An 18,966-nucleotide genomic window follows, 5' to 3' on the forward strand; every position below is an offset into this window, starting at 1 on the left:
AGAGGCAGTTCATTTCAGTCATCCAGTCAGAAGCAGAGGAGGCTGGCTAAGACTTCTGCAGCTGACTTAGCTTAGTCTAAAGGATAGAAGAGAGATGAAGAGTCACCTAAGGCAAGAAGCCACACCACCTGTGTACAGTAACCTTCAGCAGCACCGTGTTCTTGACCCCAGTAAAAAAGACACAGTGAATACCAGGATTTTACCCAGCAGATCAGCAATAATCCGGCAGGAGTCTATTTAAGAAGGGTTTGAGAAAAAGTGATAAGAAATACAGGTTAAAAGTTTCCTCTGCTAAAGATTAGAAGTGGAAGACAGAAAATTTCTTCCCCAGCCTTCCTAATACACAGTTCTACAGTTTTGTTTTGCTTGGTACCTATGTGTGGTCTTATAACAAAAATGGGACTCTTTCTTTTATTTCACTTCCAGAATATATGAACGTCTGTTCCTTAAGCATTAGTTTCCATTATTTGGGGGGCTTTGGCTTTTATCAGTAGTGATTATGGTATGTTTTTAACCTGAACTATTTTTTTTCCGTCTCGAGCCTTGCATATCTAATTTTTAATTCTGTTACCTTACCATGTGTTAGTCATTAACTCTGTTGCTGTTAGTTGTTGTCCAACTTTGAGACTCGTCATGCAGCTGAAATAAAAGGATGATAGTCATTATTTTTGAAAAACAATTTTTAATATAAAACTATTTACTATAGTAAATTTAGGAGGTATAAAAGAATAAAAGTCCCACAATTTCTCTACCTATTGACAACCACTCAGTATTTTAATGTGGGTTTTTTTGTTGTTTGTTTGTTTGTTTTTTAAGATTTTTATTTATTTTGAGAGAGAGAGAGTGAGAGAGAGCATGAGAGGGGAGGTCAGAGGGAGAAGCAAACCCCCCATAGAGCTGGGAGCCCGATCTGGGACTCGATCCCAGGACTCGGGGACCATGACCTGAGTCGAAAGCAATTGCTTAACCAACTGAGCCACCCAGGCGCCCTAATGTGGTTTTTTATTTTAGTTTTTTTTTTTTTTTAATTATTATTTATTTTTTTTTTTTTAAAGATTTCATTTATTTATTTGTCATAGAGAGAGAAGCGAGAGCGAGCACAGGCAGGCAGAGAGGCAGGCAAAGGCAGCGAGAGAAGCAGGCTCCCTGCCGAGCAAGGAGCCCAATGTGGGACTCGATCCCAAGACCCTGGGATCATGACCTGAGCCGAAGGCAGCGGCTTAACCAACTGAGCCACCCAGGCGTCCCTATTTTAGTTTTTTTTTTTTTTTTTTTAAGATTTTATTTATTTATTTGACAGAGAGATCACAAGTAGGGAGAGAGGCAGGCAGAGAGAGAGGAGGAAGCAGGCTCCCTGCCGAGCAGAGAGCCCGATGCGGGGCTCGATCCCAGGACTCTGAGATCATGACCTGAGCCGAAGGCAGCGGCTTAACCCACTGAGCCACCCAGGCACCCCCTATTTTAGTTTTTTTAAATGTATAGTTTTTATTTTGTTCTGTTATCTTACTGTAGTCACAGTATTGCATACAGATTTTTTTCACCTAATATTATAAACATTTTCCAAATTATGAGTTTCTGGAAACATCATTTTAATGACTACATGATAATCCTATCATATGTATATTTTATTGAACAGAAAGTTTGTTCCCTGTTCTGCCAGTATAGATAATTATGTGATTATTGTTTTCTTCATGAAGCACATCTTGTATTTTGGGGTTTTTCCATATAGTCTTAGAAGTAGGATTACTAAAAAATGGAAGACTCTTGATGTATATTATGACATGAGTTGTAGCAATAACCACACTGTTGACATATTCAAGAGAGCTGAATTTACCATACCTCACCAGTTTTTGTTATTTTTTACTTCATTATGATCTCTGTATCATTAATATTAGAGTTGGCTATGTCACATAACACATGAACTCATTTTCTTCAGTAGCGATAATCTTTCTTCTGATTCTTTATATAGCTGGGAGGTGGTTACAGAGTTAACTATTAAGGGCCAAAGTCTTTCCACGTAAAGGGGAAAAGCACCTGTGGTAATCCTTCTGCTCTAAATCAGAAAAAATGAATCCAGTTTATTGAGTTTTATGTAGAGAATGATCAGGATATTTGGGAAATCATGCCCTAGAAAAAGTAACTGGAAAAACTAAGAACTTATCTTCATATCCAGGAAAGAGATACCATAAGGAAGAAAAAATAGATTTTCTTGTTGCAAAAGACAGAGACAGTACCAGTGGATATATGTTAGAGAAAGAAGTTTAACTTGATATTTCCAACTATTGAAAAATAAATGCGGCTACCTTTTAATAGTGATTCCCCACATACACATACATTATCAGCATTTATGCTATGTATTCTGTGGCCTCTGCCAACCTAAAGTTTTTAATGTTAGTGTTAAGCCTTGCTATGTAAAGGGGAGTAAGAATATGGTAATTTATCTCAATTGTGTGTGATTTTTTTAATGTTTGAAAGGACTTGGGGGAGTACAAAGATATGTTTGAACTGACTGGTTTTGCTAAACTACTGTAGCTACTAGAGAATGTCTAGAGAGGCTGTAGATAAGATCCAGGGAGATGATCTCTAATGATAAAATTATTCCATTTTTTTTATTCATATGTGGTGACGATGGAGAGTTATTTGAGTAGAGGAAAGGAATATGATCAGTTTGTGCCATCTCCTTGGAGAAAAGGAGGCTTCATGGGGCACTTAAAACAAAAAAAATACCTTCTTTCCTGGTATTGATGATTCCTTTCAAAGGAAATTAATTTAGTAGCATATACCTGAGAAGAAAAACATGTTAAGACTAGAAAGAGTGTACCTGCATTAAATATGTAGTGAGAGGGCACAGAAAGGGAAGAAATGGGCATTTTTAAGAATTCAGAAGAAACTTCAAAAAAATCTTTAGGATAGGGAGCTAAATATTTTGGTAATTGCTCTTTGAGACAAAACAGGTGTTCTAAAATATGTTGTTTATAGGGAGATCGGTGGACGGCTTCTCATGGTAGAAACTCGACTTCCAAATGATCTGGCTGAGTTTGAGGGAGACTTTTCCTTGGAAGGACTTCGTCTGTGGAAAACAGCATTCTCAGCAATGACTCAGAATCCAAGACCAGGGTCACCCCTTCGCAATGGCCAGGCAGTGGTCAATAAAGGGTCAAGTAATAGCTATAAAATGGTTGAAGATAAAAAAATTGTGATTATGCCTTGCAAATGTGCCCCAAGTCGACAACTGGTTCAAGCATGGCTTCAAGCCAAAGAAGAATATGAACGTTCCAAGAAACTGTCTAAAACTGAGCCAACTGGAGTTGTAAAATCTGCTGAGAACTTCAGCTCTTCAGTTAACCCAGATGACAAACCTGTAGTGCCTCCAAAAATGAGTACAGCTCCACATACACTCCCCACCACAGCACATACCAAGGAAGATGTTGATAACGCCCAGATTGCTTTACAAGCACCAACTACGGGTTGTAGTCGAACTATAAGTGAAAACCAGGCACTGCCACCAGTTGCTTCCACAAATGATGCTGAGAAAGTTGAAGATGATGATGATGATGACTACTATGTTAGTTATAGCTCCCCTGATTCTCCAGTAATTCTGCCTTGGCAACAGGCAACATCCCCAGATTCTAAAACTTTAAATGGAGATGAGAGACCCACATCACCAGTAGAGGAACTACATTCCCTGAATATTGAGAATATCTTAAAACCAGTAAAAGATGGTATACAGAAAAGCCCCTGCAGTGAGCCTCTGGAGCCTCTAGTGATATCTCCAATTAACGTTAGGGCAAGGACTGGAATATGTGACCCACTCTGCCTTCACAGTACACCAATTGTACAGAGAAAACTTCTGGAAAGGCTTCCTGAAGCAAGTAGCCTGAGCCCTTTATCAACAGGTGAGTTTACAAATAACAGAAGGACTTCAAAGTTCTTTTTCAAAGATGTAGAAATGAAAACATTGGACTATGTAATGAAATTCAGAGCTTTTTAATGTGACTTTTTAAATATGTTTTTAAAATTTAAATTTAATTAACATATAGTGTATTATTAGTTTCAGAGGTAGAGTTCAGTGACTCATCAGTCTTACATAATACCCAGTGCTCATTATATCATGTGCCCTCCTTAATGTCCATCACTCCATCACTCCATCCCACCACCCCTCTTCCATCCAGCAATCCTCAGTTTGTTTCCCATGATTAAAGAGTCTCTTTGGCTTGTCTCCCTCTCTGATTTTATCTTGTTTTATTTTTCCCTCCCTTCCCCTATGATCCTCTGTTTTGCTTCTTAAATTCTGCATCATGAGTGAGATCATATGGTAATTGTCTTTCTGATCAACTTATTTCACTTAGCATAATACCCTTTAGTTCCATCCCTGTTGTTGCAAGTAGCAAGATTTCTTTTTTGATGGCTGCATAATATTCCTGTGTGTGTGCGCGCGCGCGCGCGTGCGTGTGATATCTTCTTTATCCATTTATCTGTCAGTGGACATCTGGACTCTTTCTGTAGTGTGGCTATTGTGGGTGTGGCTGCTATAAACATTGGGGTGCAGGTGCTCCTTCAGAATCCCTAGGAGTGCAATTTCTGGGTCTTAGGGTAGCTCTGTGTTCAGCTTTTTGAGGAACCTCCATACTGTTTTCCAGAATGGTTGCACCAGCTTGCATTCCCACCAAGAGTGTAAGAGGATTCTCCTTTCTCTGCATCCTCGCCAGCATCTGTCATTTCCTGAGTAGTTAATTTTAGCCATTCTGACTGATGTGAGGTGCTATCTTATTATGGTTTTGATTTGTATTTCCCTGGTGCCAAGTGACATTGAGCATTATTTTATGTGTCTGTTGACCATTTGTATGTCGTCTTTGGAGAAATGTCTGTATCTTCTGCCCATTCCTTGATTGGAACATTTGTTCTTTGGGTATTAAGTTTCGTAAGTTCTTTATAGATTTCGGATACTAGTCCTTTATCTGATAAGACATTTGCAAATACCTTTTTCCATTCTGTCGGTTATCTTTTGGTTTTGTTGACTGTTTCCTTTGCTGTGCAAAAACTTTTTATCTTGATGAATTCATAGTAGTTCATTTTTGCCTTTGTTTCCCTTGCCTTTGGAGACATGTCTAGCAAGAAGTTGCTGTGGCCGAGGTCACAGAGGTTGCTGCCTGTGTTGTCCTCTAAGATTTTGATGGATTCTTGTCTCACATTTAGGTCTTTCATCCATTTTGAATCTATTTTGGTGTGTGGTGTAAGGAAATGGTCCAGTTTCATTCTTCCGCATGTGGCTGTCCAATTTTCCCAACGCTATTTGTTGAAGAGGTTGTCTTTTTTCCATTAGAAAAACTCCTTACTGTTTTTTTCCGTTGGAAAAACTCATTACTGTTTTGTGGAAGATTAGTTGACCATAGAGTTGAGGTTCCATTTCAGGGTTCTGTATTCTGTTCCATTGATTCATGAGTCTGTTTTTATGCCAGTACCATACTGTCTTGATGATTACAGCTTTGTAATAGAGCTTGAAGTCAGGAATTTTGATGCTGCCAGCTTTTTTTCTTTCCCAACATCATTCTGGGTATTTGGGGTCTTTTCTGGTTCCATACAAATTTTAGGATTATTTGTCCCATTTCTGTGAAGAAAAAAAGAAAAAAAAATGGTGGTATTTTGATAGGGGTTTCATCAAATGTATGGATTGCTTTAGATAGCATAGACATTTCAACAATATTTGTTCTTCCAATCCATGAGCATGGAACATTTTTCCATTTCTTTGGATCTTCCTCCATTTCTTTCATGAGTGTTCTGTAGTTTTCTGAGTACAGATCCTTTGCCTCTTTGGTTTGATTTAGTTCTACATATCTTACGGTTTGGGGTGCAATTGCAAATGGGATCAACTCCTCAGTTTCTCTCTGTCTTGTTAGTGTATAGAAATGCAACTGCTTTCTGTGCATTGATTTCTGTGCATTGCTGGAATTCTGTATGAATTCTAGCAATTTTGGGGTGGAGTCTTTTGGGTTTTACACAGAGAGTGTCATATCATCTGCAAAGAGTGAGAGTTTGATTTCTTCTTTGCAGATTCAGATGCCTTTAATTCTTTTTGTTTGCTGATTGCTGAGGCTAGGGCTCTACTGCTGTGTTGAACAGTCGTGATAGTGGACATCCTTGTCATGTTCCTGACCTTGGGGGAAAGCTCTCAATTTTTCCCCCATTGAGAATGATAATTTGCTCTGGACTTTTCATATATGGCTTTTATGATATTGAGATATGTACCCTTTATCCCTACACTGTGAAAAGTTTTAATCAAGAAAGGATGCTATACTTCAGATGCTTTTTCTGCATCTACTGAGAGTACCATATGGTTCTTGTTCTTTCTTTTATTAATGTAGTGTATTACATTGATTTACGAATGTTAAACCACCCTTGCAGCCCAGGGGTAAGTCCCACTTGGTTGTGGTGAATAATCCTTTTAAAGTACTGTTGGAACCTATTGGCTAGTATCTTGGTGAGAATTTTTGCATCCATGTTAATCAGGAATATTGGTCTGTAGTTCTTTTTGGTGGGGTCTTTGTCTAGTTTGGGGATCAAGGTAATGCTGGCCGCATAGAAAGGGTTTGGAAGTTTTCCTTCCATTTCTATTTTTTGAAATAGCTTCAGAAGAATAGGTATGAATTCTTCAAATGTTTGTTAGGATTCTCCTGGGAAGCCATCTGGTCCTGGACCCTTGTTTGCTGGGAGATTTTTTATTACTGCTTCAATTTATTTGCTGGTTATGGGTCTGTTCAGGTTTTCTGTTTCTTTCTACTTCTGTTTTGGTAGTTCATATGTATCTAGGAATGCATCTCTTTCTTCCAGATTGCCTAATTTATTGGCATGTAGTTGCTCATGATATGTTCTTATAATTGTTTCTATTTATTTGGTGTTGGTTGTGATCTCTCTTCTTTCATTCATGATTTTATTAATTTGGATCCTTTCTCTTCTTTTTGATAAGTCTGGCCAGGGGTTTATCAATCTTACTAATTCTTTCAAAGAACCAGCTCCTAGTTTCATTGATTTGTTCTACTGTTCTTTTGATTTTTATTTCGTTGGTTTCTGCTCTGATCTTTATAAATTCTCTTCTCCTGCTGCATTTAGGCTTTACTTGCTGTTCTTTCTCCAGTTCCTTTGTGTAGGGTTAGGTTGTATACTTGCGACCTTTCTTGTTTCTTGAGAAAGGCTTGTATTGCTATGTATTTTCCTCTTAGGACCACCTTTGCTACATCCCAAAGGTTTTGAACAGTTGTGTTTTCATTTTTATTTGTTTCCATGAATTTTTTTAAATTCTTTAATTTCCTGGTTGACCCATTCATTCTTAAGTAGTATGCTCTTTAACCTCCATATATTTGTGTTCTTTCCAAATTTCCTCTTGTGATTGGGTTCAAGTTTCAAAGCATTGAAGTCTGAAAATATATAGGGAATGATCCCAATCTTTTGGTACCAGTTTAGACCTGAAAATCAGAACTTTTTAAATGAAATCTTAACTCCACTAATGAAAGTTAATTATTATTATTTTATCATGTCCTATAAAGTCATCAATTATTGCATGGAAACTTTATCTTTCTGCTGTGAAATATATTTAGAGATGCTTCCATTGTATGTTCTTTTCCTTGCTGGGTGAAATATAGGAGCCCTCTCAGAAGCTTTTCTTTTTCTCAACTTGACTTTTCCCACTGGCTTTAACATATACCCAACTCTCTCCCACCCTTTAAGATATAAAGAAAACCCAAAACCTGCCTTGATCTTATTCCTGCAGCTTCTACTTTTTTCCTGTTCTTCAAAACCAGATTTCTTATAATTTGACAACTCCCGTTTCTTTACCTCCTACTCATTTCTTAGCCCACTCAGCATTCAGTTCTGCCCCCATCATTCCACTAATATGGCTCTTGTAAAGATTTTCAAAAAATTTCATGTAGCTAAAGCCAGTATATGTTTTCTTGGTGTTCCTGTCATGTGCCCTCTTTAAACAGCCATTGTTCTATCGACCATACCTTCCTTCTTGGAGCTTTCAGTCCCCTTGGCTTTTCTCCTACTCCTATGTCTGCCTACTTGCTTTCCTTTGAAGCTTTACTCAGTATTTCCTCCCTAAATAAGTGAGCTCCTACCCACAGGATTACTACAGATAACTTACAGATTTAAACTTCAAGTTCAGAACTCTCTTAACCTCCAATCTAGCTGTTTGGCATTTCTATTTGAATGCTCAAAAGCATCACAAGGTCAGTATTTTTCTTCTCCTTCTTCTCCTTCTTCTCCTTCTTCTCCTTCTTCTCCTTCTCCTCCTTCTCCTCCTTCTCCTCCTCCTTCTCCTCCTTATTCTCATTCTTCTTCTTCTTCTTCTTCTTCTTCTTCTTCGTCTTCGTCTTCTTCGTCTTCGTCTTCGTCTTCGTCTTCTTCTTCTTCTTCATCTTCTTCTTCTTCTTCTTCGTCGTCGTCGTCATCGTCTTCTTCTTCTTCTTCTTCTTCTCCCCTTCCCCCTCCTCCTCCTCCTCCTCCTTCTTGTTTTTTAGATGAGGGAGAGGGGAAAGGAGGAAAGAGGTCCTAAACAGGCTCCACACCCAGCACGGAACCCAATGCGGGGCTTGATCCCTCAACCCTGAGATCAAAACCTGAGCCAAAATCAAAGCAGACACTCAACTGACTGAACCACTCTGGCACCCCATAATGTCATTGTTTTTAAAAACTCAATTTATGATCTCACAGTATACATTTGCCACTGGTCATCTGGTGTACTCATACACACAAACATACATGCCCACACATAAAAGCCCCTGTGGTTCTTTTTTGGTTTTCCTTACTTAAGTGAATAGTACAACCATCTCTCTGTCATTGAATTACACAACTCAGAAACACGGGATTTGTTTGTAACACCCACCTGATTCCTTTATCCCCCATTCTCTCTAGTCTATTACCAGCCAAGTCCTGTCACTTTTTTATTTCCCAAATTACCCAGATCTCTCTGTTGTTTTCTCTACTCTACCACCACAACCTTATGCCAAGCTGTCATCATCTCACCTGGATGTCTGTCCTAGCCTTCTTTCCACCCACAGTGATTTCCACTTCTTTTGCTTGGTAATCAGGAAAAATTCTTACTCAGTTCCTAGTTAATTACTACTCTTTCTTCTGATTTTAGCATAAAAAAGCCTTCCTGATCTCCCTAATAAAAATCCCAGCTATATTCCCCTTTGTCATACTTACCCAGTTATAATTTTATTTTGCTGAATGCATTTGATGAGTATCTTATTCTCACTCTAGATCCTGTGAGGGAAGAGACTCTGTTTTTTCCTCATCATAAATAATTGATGAATATATAAATAAACGAATTAAATGATTGCCTAGGATATGATGGAGGTATAAAACTCAATAATTAAAATAAAAATGTTTTTATTTAAAAATACAGAATTTTAAAGTTATTTTAGTGGGGATCAGAAGTTTGAATTAGTTTTATTTTTAAATTATGAAGTCTTTGGGGGGAATTAATAGGACAATAGAACAGTACTCACAAATGGTCCTCAGGAGTTTGGAATAACAAAAATTAAAGGTAATTTTGATGTACAAATTAATGACATTTCTTTCTACAGAACCAAAAACCCAGAAATTGAGTCATAAGAAAGGAAATAATACTGACAATCTTGGAAGAGTACTCTTAACACAAGCAAAGGTAACTATGCTAAACATACTTATTGTTCAGTGGAAGATCCATTCTTAGATTTCAGTTAGATAATTGATAACTTTGTGTCTCAATTTTTAAAAATTTTATTATATTTTTGCATCATTTTATTTACATATCTTTGAGACAACAAGAAATTGCCTAATTTTTTTTAGTTTTTTTTTTGTTGTTGGGATCTAAAAGATTCTTATATGTAAATACAAATATTACAGAGAAAGTGAATATGATAGCCAAAATGTGGATTATGAGGATACAAATACATTAACTGATTACTGGCAAAATCAGAACAATCCAATGACAGCAGAGCTCAAGTAAGTGATTTTTGATCCCACCAAAAATATATCCTTTTTCTTGGTTTATTACTTTTTTCTCAACTATAACATTGATTTTTTTCAGTTCATTTTACTAAGTAGCAAAGGAAAGCAACATTATTTACTCCTGAAACTAAAAAATCTTAATATCTTTGTTCAAATACTAAAAATATAGTAATACTTAGAAATATATGATTATGTTAAAAAAGGTATACATTAGACATGTATCCTTAAAAATAGATGACAGAAATCACTTCCGTATTGGTTACATCTCATAAATATTAACCACATAAAATACGTTTCAGCATTTCTATTTTAGAACTAAATACTTTTTAAAAGCTTTCATTTTTAAATAAATATTGTTGAATTACAAACTATTTATATTAATAAGTACAAATGTGTTGTGAGCATAAATCATTGGGGGGAATGGTTAATGGATCTGGAAATTAGAAAAAAATATTTAAAAAAAATAGATTCTATTTTTTCTAAACCCTTCAAGATGATTTACATTCTCATTCATCTTTCAGACACATGTTCTGTTAGAGTAAAATACAGGCCCACATTTTCAAATCTTATAGAAACTTTAGTCAACCTGGTTGCACATACATTGCCTGCTTGTTTGCTATACTTCCAAGAAAGGTCAAGATAAATGTCCATGTGGTGTAAATGTCAGCTCTCCAACAAGACTTATTTTCATTATTTGGGGTTTATAAACTAAAGATCGACATTTGGTTTGCTTACAGATTATATCAGATATTTCTACGTATACCCAGTTCTGATACTTTGAATTACTAGCATGAAAAGAATGTTAATAAAATATTTAACTAGTTTCTTCTTGGGTCTGAAGAGATGATACTAGGTTATCATGTATTACTAAACACATAAAGCAGATTATCTAAGTAGGAAAAAGTGATCAAAAAAAGGAAAATGATTGCTTATTTATCTTTTTCTGGCTATGTGTTGTTGTTTTTTTTTTTTAATAGAATCAATTTGCAGCAGTAAATACCCCAAAGAAAGAAACTTCTCAGATTGATGGACCATCTTTAAACAATACTTACGGTTTCAAAGTCAGCATACAAAACTTACAGGAGGCAAAAGCTTTACATGAGGTAAAATTGCAACAGTGGCACATATACTATTTAACCTCTCATGTTTTATTCTGTGGACAAGTATGGACATCTCTTACAGAGGGTGGAATACATTGAATTCTGTTAATCTTCATTTTGTTATTAGTTTATATATTCATATAAAATAAAGAAACCTTTTGGGGTTTTATTTTTTGTTTTTGTGGGTTTTTTTGGAGAAACTTTTGAAGTAGCCATCAGTTATTGAGACTGCTTTGTGATTTCACAATTTTCACAAATCTTATAGCTGAAATTTGGTTTATAGAAGCTAAAATTAGAAAAGCCTTTATAACTATTCTTTATGTTATTCTGGGATTGTTATATTAAGATGTTATATCCTAAATGAGATATTTACTTGTGTTTTCTACTTGTTTGGTTCAGTTAATCAGTGCTTGCTAATTCATTGCTACGATTCTATTGTTACCTTCACAGCACAGACCATATGCCAAAGGGTAGGCAGCCATCTTATAAATACGTACATCAATCACAGGACATACTAAAAACTAAAAAAAAATTATCTGTATTAAAGAAAACACAACTCAGAGCATATCTCTGTCAGGCATTAAGGTAGAAATTAGAGTATATTTTCATTGTTTACATACCTGTGCTGGCCACCACTAGCAATGTGGCTATTGAGAATTTAAAATTTGTCTTACCCATCTAGGAAGTGAATTCTAAATTTCATTTAATTGTACATAATTTATATTTAAAAACTGATACTTGACTCCTTTGTTAGAAAATGGTTAAGTATGTTTGGAACAACTTAGGTATTTAAAACTACTTTTTCAGGGCGCCTGGGTGACTCAGTGGGTTAAGCCTCTGCCTTCAGCTCAGGTCATGATCTCAGTGTCCTGGGATCGAGCCCCACATCGGGCTCTCTGCTCAGCGGGGAGCCTGCTTCCCCTTCTCTCTGCCTACTTGTGATGTCTGTCTGTCTGTCTGTCTCTCTCTCTCTCTCTGTCAAATAAATAAATAAAATCTTTAAAAAAAAAACAAATTACTTTTTCAATTATAAATTTTACAATAATACACACCAAGTATTTCCATATAAAAATTTAACATCAGCATGGAAATGTGCTGTAAATGTAAATGCACACAGATTTTAAAGACTTAATAGGAACAAAGAATGTAAAATATCACATAATATCACATTAGTAATGTTTTATATTGCTTACATGTTGAAAGGGTGATATTTTAGATGTATTAAATGAAAATATTTTTAAATTAGCGTATTTTTACTTTTTTTAATGTAACTGCTAGAAAATTTAAAATTACATGTGACTTTCATGATATTTCTATTGAACAGTTTTATGTCTTTGCCCTTAGAGCACAAAATTTGATTTTTTATTTTTGTATATTTGTTCTCAAGTCAATTCTGTCTTAAAACTGTTCTAAGGATAGATGAACATAGTCTAAGAGAAATTCAAATATTGTCCTCATTTTCACCTAAATTGGAGCTAAGATTTGTACTTTTTTAGAAATTGGAACATAGTTAATTCCCTAATTACTTGAACATTGCTTTTTTCAACAGCATTTAGTTCCTGCTTTATACCTACTTGGCCCTGTACCATATCCCTCGAAGCCTAGATAAATTAAGTAATAAACTCAGGAATAGATATCTTATGAAGTACAGACCCAAAATTAGGGAAAAAAATATGTGATAAAAATATTTATTAAAGCAAATTTTATAGACCTTAGAAAAGACTCATTACATATGATTATCCTTTAATTATTTGAAGGATTATTCTCCTTGTGCTCTTACATTATTTCTCCATAACGCCACTGCAGAATCATGAACCCTCTTGAAGTTAAAATCACTTAGAAGTTATGGTAGGTTGCTCACAGCTTCTTCCCTAAGCCGGCTTTCATCTCAACATGTACTCCAAACTGCCACCTGGTGGTCACATTGGGAATGAGCAAAAAAAAATTCTACAGTATCAATGCCATTCCTTTTTCTAGGGAATTGTGTCCAGAGCTTTTTTTCCTTTGTGTTCTATTATGCTGCACTAATTTCCCTCTCTTCTGCATATACATTCTCTGTACAGAAGAGAAGGGTTATAATCCTCATCCTCCTTTGTCAACCACCTCTTTCTTAGTCACACTCAGTAAATCTCTCCATCTCTTGATTTCATGTTTGCTTAGAAAAAATGCCCCTAAGATCAGTAGTGCATTGTATATCAGGGAATAGAATGGCAAAATTTGAATGTGCAGTTTGGCCTACTAAATAAGAAAACCTCCACAAATCTTTTGACGTGAAATTGTTTTCAGTCTTCTTCATAGTCTGCTTTTTCATCCTTTTCTAAATAAACTGTTTTTGTTGTTGTTGTTTTGTTTCGTTTTGTTTTGGTTTGGTTTGGTTTTAGTTTAGGGAGAGGTTTCCCAGTTTAGATTTTTTAACTTACCAAATTAATATGTGATTATTGTCTAAAAGAAATCAAGCCTGAAGAGCATACATTTAAAAGTAGAAGTTCTTTCCCTTTGCTCCCCATTTTACTTAGTTTGATGTTTTTAATATTTAGAAACAGCAGTATATATTCAAAGAAAATAGTAGATTTGTGGATATTTGTTTTATTCTTATGCTTTATATATGTATAATTAATGTTCTTTACATATTAAGAAGTATTTAATTACAAACTTACTAATGCATGCAGGGCAAACAGATTTACAGTGAAAATTAAGCTTACCTCCCACATCAGACTCTAAACAGTGTCCTTCCCCAAAGACAGTATAAGCAGTTCTTTATTTTTATGTCTCTTTGCAGAAATTTTCTGTGCATGTGCTTTAACATTTTTACATACATAAACGCATGCTACACTCACTGGTTCCACTTTTCAGTGTATTATGGTGATCTTTCCATATTAGGACATTTAGATCTGTTTTGTTCTTTTGAAAATTGTAAAAGTTACAGAGTATTTATTATATGTAGCCTTTATGGGATGTCACATAATTTATGAACCAGTCGCCAACTGATAAACATTTATGTTTTTAGTCTTTTATGAACTATAAAAGACTGGAAATATAATTTTTAACGAACATCCTCATACATAAATATTGACTACATGTGAGTATATCTGCAGGATGTATTTCAGGAATAGAATTGCTAGATCAAAGGAGATGTCCATTTTTAATTTTGATAGATATTTCTAAATTGTCCTCCAAAGAGGTCTATCAAATTCTGCGTCCATCACTAGGGAGAGCCTTGTATTTACATTTCTTCATGCAAAATAAATACCGAACACAGTCCTTCATTAAATTTGTATGATTTTAATAATTACCAATACTGGAAGAGTAGTCTCCTCTTTTCCATTGCCACATATATGTACATTATTGGTACAGTGATGGCTATAATTCCATGGCTGTAATCATGAATCCAACCTATGTTTTATTTTTTTACCTAAAGTTTCTACTTATTTTGTCTTGGTTTTTAAGAAGAGAACTAAGGATTACAGTTCAGAGTTTTTATAAGCATAGGAATATAAGTGCAAAAAACAAAAATACTACTTTTTTGCATATATGTTAAAGAGAAAATATACATGGGCAAAAATCTATTGTGTAGTTGATGGCATATAATTCTTACAATATTTTTTCAGGAGAAACTATAATTAAAAACTTACCTAGTACGTACAGAAGTAAATTGTGGTAGTAGAGAATTAATAGGAATTTCAAAATAAAATACACCTTTCTTTTTAGTCTAAACTAGAGGTGAAACCATAGTTAACTGGGTAGAAAGTACAAAGTAACAGATTTTGACTTAAAATACAAGCACTTGGGCTAGTCATTCTCTTTCTCAATATTTGAGAAACTTGAGAGGCACTGCATGTATTTTAGAGAAATCTTTTTAAGTATATATTGTCACTGAGAAATTATATCACAACCAGTTTTTCTCAAATAAAAACATGAATTGATTCAATCTAATCTTGGAAGTAAAAATCTTTAGTCCTAATCTGTGGAGTATTAGATTGTGTTTGTGTCCTTTATGGCCATTTTTTCCCATAATTTTACACATATTTCTTTGGAGTCTTAGTGAAACATTTCTTTCAACATGTCTCAAAAAGTTGTCTAAAATCATCATTTTTATTTCCTTTTGTAGATACAGAATCTTACCCTAATCAGTGTGGAGTTACATGCTCGAACTAGACGAGACTTAGAACCAGATCCTGAATTTGATCCAATCTGTGCTCTGTTTTACTGCATCTCATCTGACACTCCACTACCAGATACAGACAAAACAGAACTCACAGGTGTTATAGTGATTGATAAAGACAAGACAGTCTCCAGCCAAGGTATTGTTCATTTTTATTAATTTTATACCTACCCACCCTAGGATGAACCTTTTAATGGGACAGTTTCTCTGCTAGAGATCTAAACCAAGTACCAGGAACTCCTTTTTAAAATGTGTACTAAAGTAGGAGTAGGAAGTATTCTGTATAGCTTTGTCCTGGATTCATTAGTCTTACTTGATTTATTGTCCAGAGTCAGAGGCACTTAATTAAAAGCTATTAATAAAATTTTCAATTAACATCTAATTTGTTCTGAATACTATTTTATAAAATAATAATTGCTAATACTGAATTAAAATGATTATCTTTAGGTTGGGTGGACAAACTTACATATGCATTGCTAGTATTTTGCTGCTAATAGTTTTTTTTGTTTTTTTTTTCTTTTAAGAAGTTACTAGGGTAAGTTAATGGATTATAAGAGACTTTAAAGATACATTCCAATTTTGTTTATATCTCTTCCTAAATACACACATTTTTGATTTAGACATTCTTCATAGAGTATACCACATAAAGGCATTTTATACACTATCAAGTGTTCGTGTTCTGCAATTTTGAATAGTAATATGTGAATTCAGTCCATTGAAGAGGAAGTCTTAGCACAGAACAAAACCATATAGGAATTTGCAGTCTAATCAGTGGTGCACTTGAGCTGACTTTTACCAATTCACAAGCCAGTTGTTAAATGTTTATGAATTTTTTGAACTGGTTGATGTCGTATTGGTAGTTTGAAATCAGCCATGGTGGGGAGTCTTACATTATGGAAATAGGCAAGCACTGAAAATCAGGGCTTTTTTTTTTTTTTTTTTTTTTTTTTTCATTTAGAAGTAGTTATAAACTTTTTTTTAAAATGAAATGTTTTCTGAGTTCTAAACCAATGTTTCCAGAAAGCTTTGGCATGCAATGTCTTCATAAATACAGGATGATATGGTACATACTCTTTTATAACACATAGTTCCTTAAAACTCAACATACCATTTATTGAAATACTCTCTACTAAGCAAAGCTCTTTCCATAGGAAGAGTAAAGACAGAAGCAAAGTAATAAAATTTCTTTTGGGGGGAGATGTTATTACTTGAGGCATTTGGTAAATATAGACTTTTCAAGAAAATAACTGAAAAAATGAAATTTGACTTTTCAGTTGCATATTAAACTAGAAAATCTTTAAGAAAGTTTTCAAGAAATTGAGTTAATGAAGTATTTACTTTGGGGAACACTCTTAATTTGAAGTATTTCAGTAGCATAATTTCACTCAAAAATAAGACATTATTGGGGCGCCGGGGTGGCTCAGTGGGTTAAAGCCTCTGCTTTCAGCTCAGGTCATGATCTCAGGGTCTTGGGATCGCGCCCCACGTTGGGCTCTCTGTTCCACGGAGAGCCTGCTTCCTCCTCTCTCTCTCTCTCTCCCTGCCTGCCTCTCTGCCTACTTGTGATCTCTGTCTGTCAAAGAAATAAATAAAACCTTAAAAAAAATAAATAAGACATTATGTTACTTATACAGTTACATGTAATAAACATTTTGCTTGTTTCTTAGATATCAGGTACCAGACCCCATTACTGATTAGATCTGGAATTACAGGACTGGAAGTTACCTATGCACCTGATGAGAAGGCACTTTTTCAAGAAATTGCAGATATAATAAAGAGGTATTGTTTTGTATTTTCTGATTTTTCTGGTTTTTGTTCAGAGTCCTTTCTTTCTATTGAATAACATGGGCGAAAATAGGAAAAAGGAAGAGAATCCTTTCCTGGAGCCCTTAAAAGTTATCTTTGGAAAAATTTTGCCCTCACCTCCCACCACCATCACCATTTCCAGCAGGTTAGGGATGGCAAAAAGATTAAAAGGTCTGTGAAAGAGATACTGGCTTAGCCTCTAGCTTTCCCAGTTGGATTTTAGCATAATTTTTCTATGGTGGTGAAATAATGGGTACTAAATTTAAATTGTATTATTCACTAAATAAGCTTCTACCTCGGGAGCCAGCCATCCTTTCAGCACCTTTTTTTTTGTTTTTCTTAAATGTTTTCTGATTTCTAAACCAAGTTTCCGAAAAGCTTTGGCATGCAATCTGTTCATAAATATAGGACTATGTGATACATACTCATTTGTAATACGTGCTTCCTTAAAAATCTCTTTTGATCATTTGGTAGTTGGCCTGGATGGTTGATAGTAAAATCTTGTCAAAATTTATGAAAAGGATTTTTTTAAAACAAAAGTATTTTAATTTAAAAATAAGAAAATGCAAAAGATTTAATTACTTTAAGACTATAACTTTTGATAGCTATGGGCCCTCTTATTAAATGCTTCACTTTTCTAGGAACTTAATGTTTCTGCCCATTACTAGGCTTAGGTTTTTAAATACCTAAAGTAGGCTAGAAAATACTCCTTGGATCTTAATGTATGGATAAAATCTGTCCGTGAGCATGTCATTACACTCGACCCTTTCTGGTTCTGCTTTCTGTAGTTTGCTTTCTATAGTTGAACTTTTTCTGTTAAAACTGAGACAATATTTTGCAAGAAAGATAAACATAATATTCTACAGACTGAATATCTGATTGAATCCCACCCAGATGGGTTAACATAAACCATTTTTAAATTTAGAAGACCAGAAAATGTTTTCAGCAAAATAAAGTTAACTGTCAGGGCATCAAAAATAATATACTGGTACCTGTCACTCTAGGGAGGTAAAAAGAGGTAAGTATTTTTACTATATATACCACTGATGACTGGATGGATTCCCATCCATTTGAGTCTTGTCATGCCTACTTTTTATCTTCTCACAGAGGTTGTCATCCGTATGTCAGATGCTTCAGTGCTCACACTTTTATTTCTGCAAGCAACTTAGCAACAAGTAAATAGAGAGTTTCAGTCAGTACTGCTTTGTGTTCCAGCACACGTCCAGTAATATCCCTGGGCTTTGTAAGCTTGTGTTTTCCTCGTATATTCCCAGCAGGCTTATCTGCCAGCATTGAGAATTTTGTCCGTCATTTACAAGTGTAGTGACTTCATGTCCATAACATGAATTATATTAGTCACTAGGAAGAATGCAGTAAACAAAACCAATTTCTGGTTTGTACTCTAAAAGATCATATGATTATTATAAAGAGAAGAAGAGTGCTTAAATATCAACATTTCAGTTCTGTAGTGTCCTTTATATGTTATTCTAAACAACCCCTGAAAATATTATTTCATTCTTTCAGCCCATTTGTTGAGTACCTAATCAACACAGGCTTTGTTAAAAGGGTAAACTTTGGAATCAGCTAGCTCTGTAATTTTTTTTTAAGAAAATGGCTTTTATTTTATGCTTCTACATCTATATTTTAAACATGTGTATCTTAATGGAAGATGTTACTTGAAAGACAGGTTTTAATTTTTATTCAAGTTAATTAACATACAGTGTTATATTAGTTTCAGGTGTACCATACAGTGATTCAACACTTCGGTACAACACCTGGTACTCATCAGAGCAAGTGCATCCCTTAATCCACATCATCTGTTTCACCCATCCCCCTCACCCACCTCCCTTCTGGTAACCATCAGTTTGTTCTCTATAGCTAAGAGGCTGATTTGTGGTTTGTCTG

General features: G+C 35.0%; 1 protein-coding gene across 2 annotated transcripts in view; it reads left to right on the plus strand.

The window, feature by feature from the left end:
- Nucleotides 1-18,966, plus strand: part of LOC111158218 (REV3 like, DNA directed polymerase zeta catalytic subunit) — a 183,512-nt gene that overhangs the window by 105,236 nt on the left and 59,310 nt on the right. For both annotated transcript variants that reach the window (XM_022520135.1, XM_022520136.1), the window contains 5 exons: nucleotides 2,980-3,896; nucleotides 9,588-9,667; nucleotides 10,971-11,096; nucleotides 15,202-15,394; nucleotides 16,923-17,034. In XM_022520135.1, the coding sequence (XP_022375843.1) occupies nucleotides 2,980-3,896; nucleotides 9,588-9,667; nucleotides 10,971-11,096; nucleotides 15,202-15,394; nucleotides 16,923-17,034 (1,428 nt within the window). The remainder of the gene's footprint in view (nucleotides 1-2,979; nucleotides 3,897-9,587; nucleotides 9,668-10,970; nucleotides 11,097-15,201; nucleotides 15,395-16,922; nucleotides 17,035-18,966) is intronic.

The sequence above is a fragment of the Enhydra lutris genome, unplaced genomic scaffold (assembly GCF_002288905.1).
Source record: "Enhydra lutris kenyoni isolate GAN:26980312 unplaced genomic scaffold, ASM228890v2 scaffoldscaffold58, whole genome shotgun sequence".
In the NCBI taxonomy this organism is placed as follows: domain Eukaryota; kingdom Metazoa; phylum Chordata; class Mammalia; order Carnivora; family Mustelidae; genus Enhydra; species Enhydra lutris.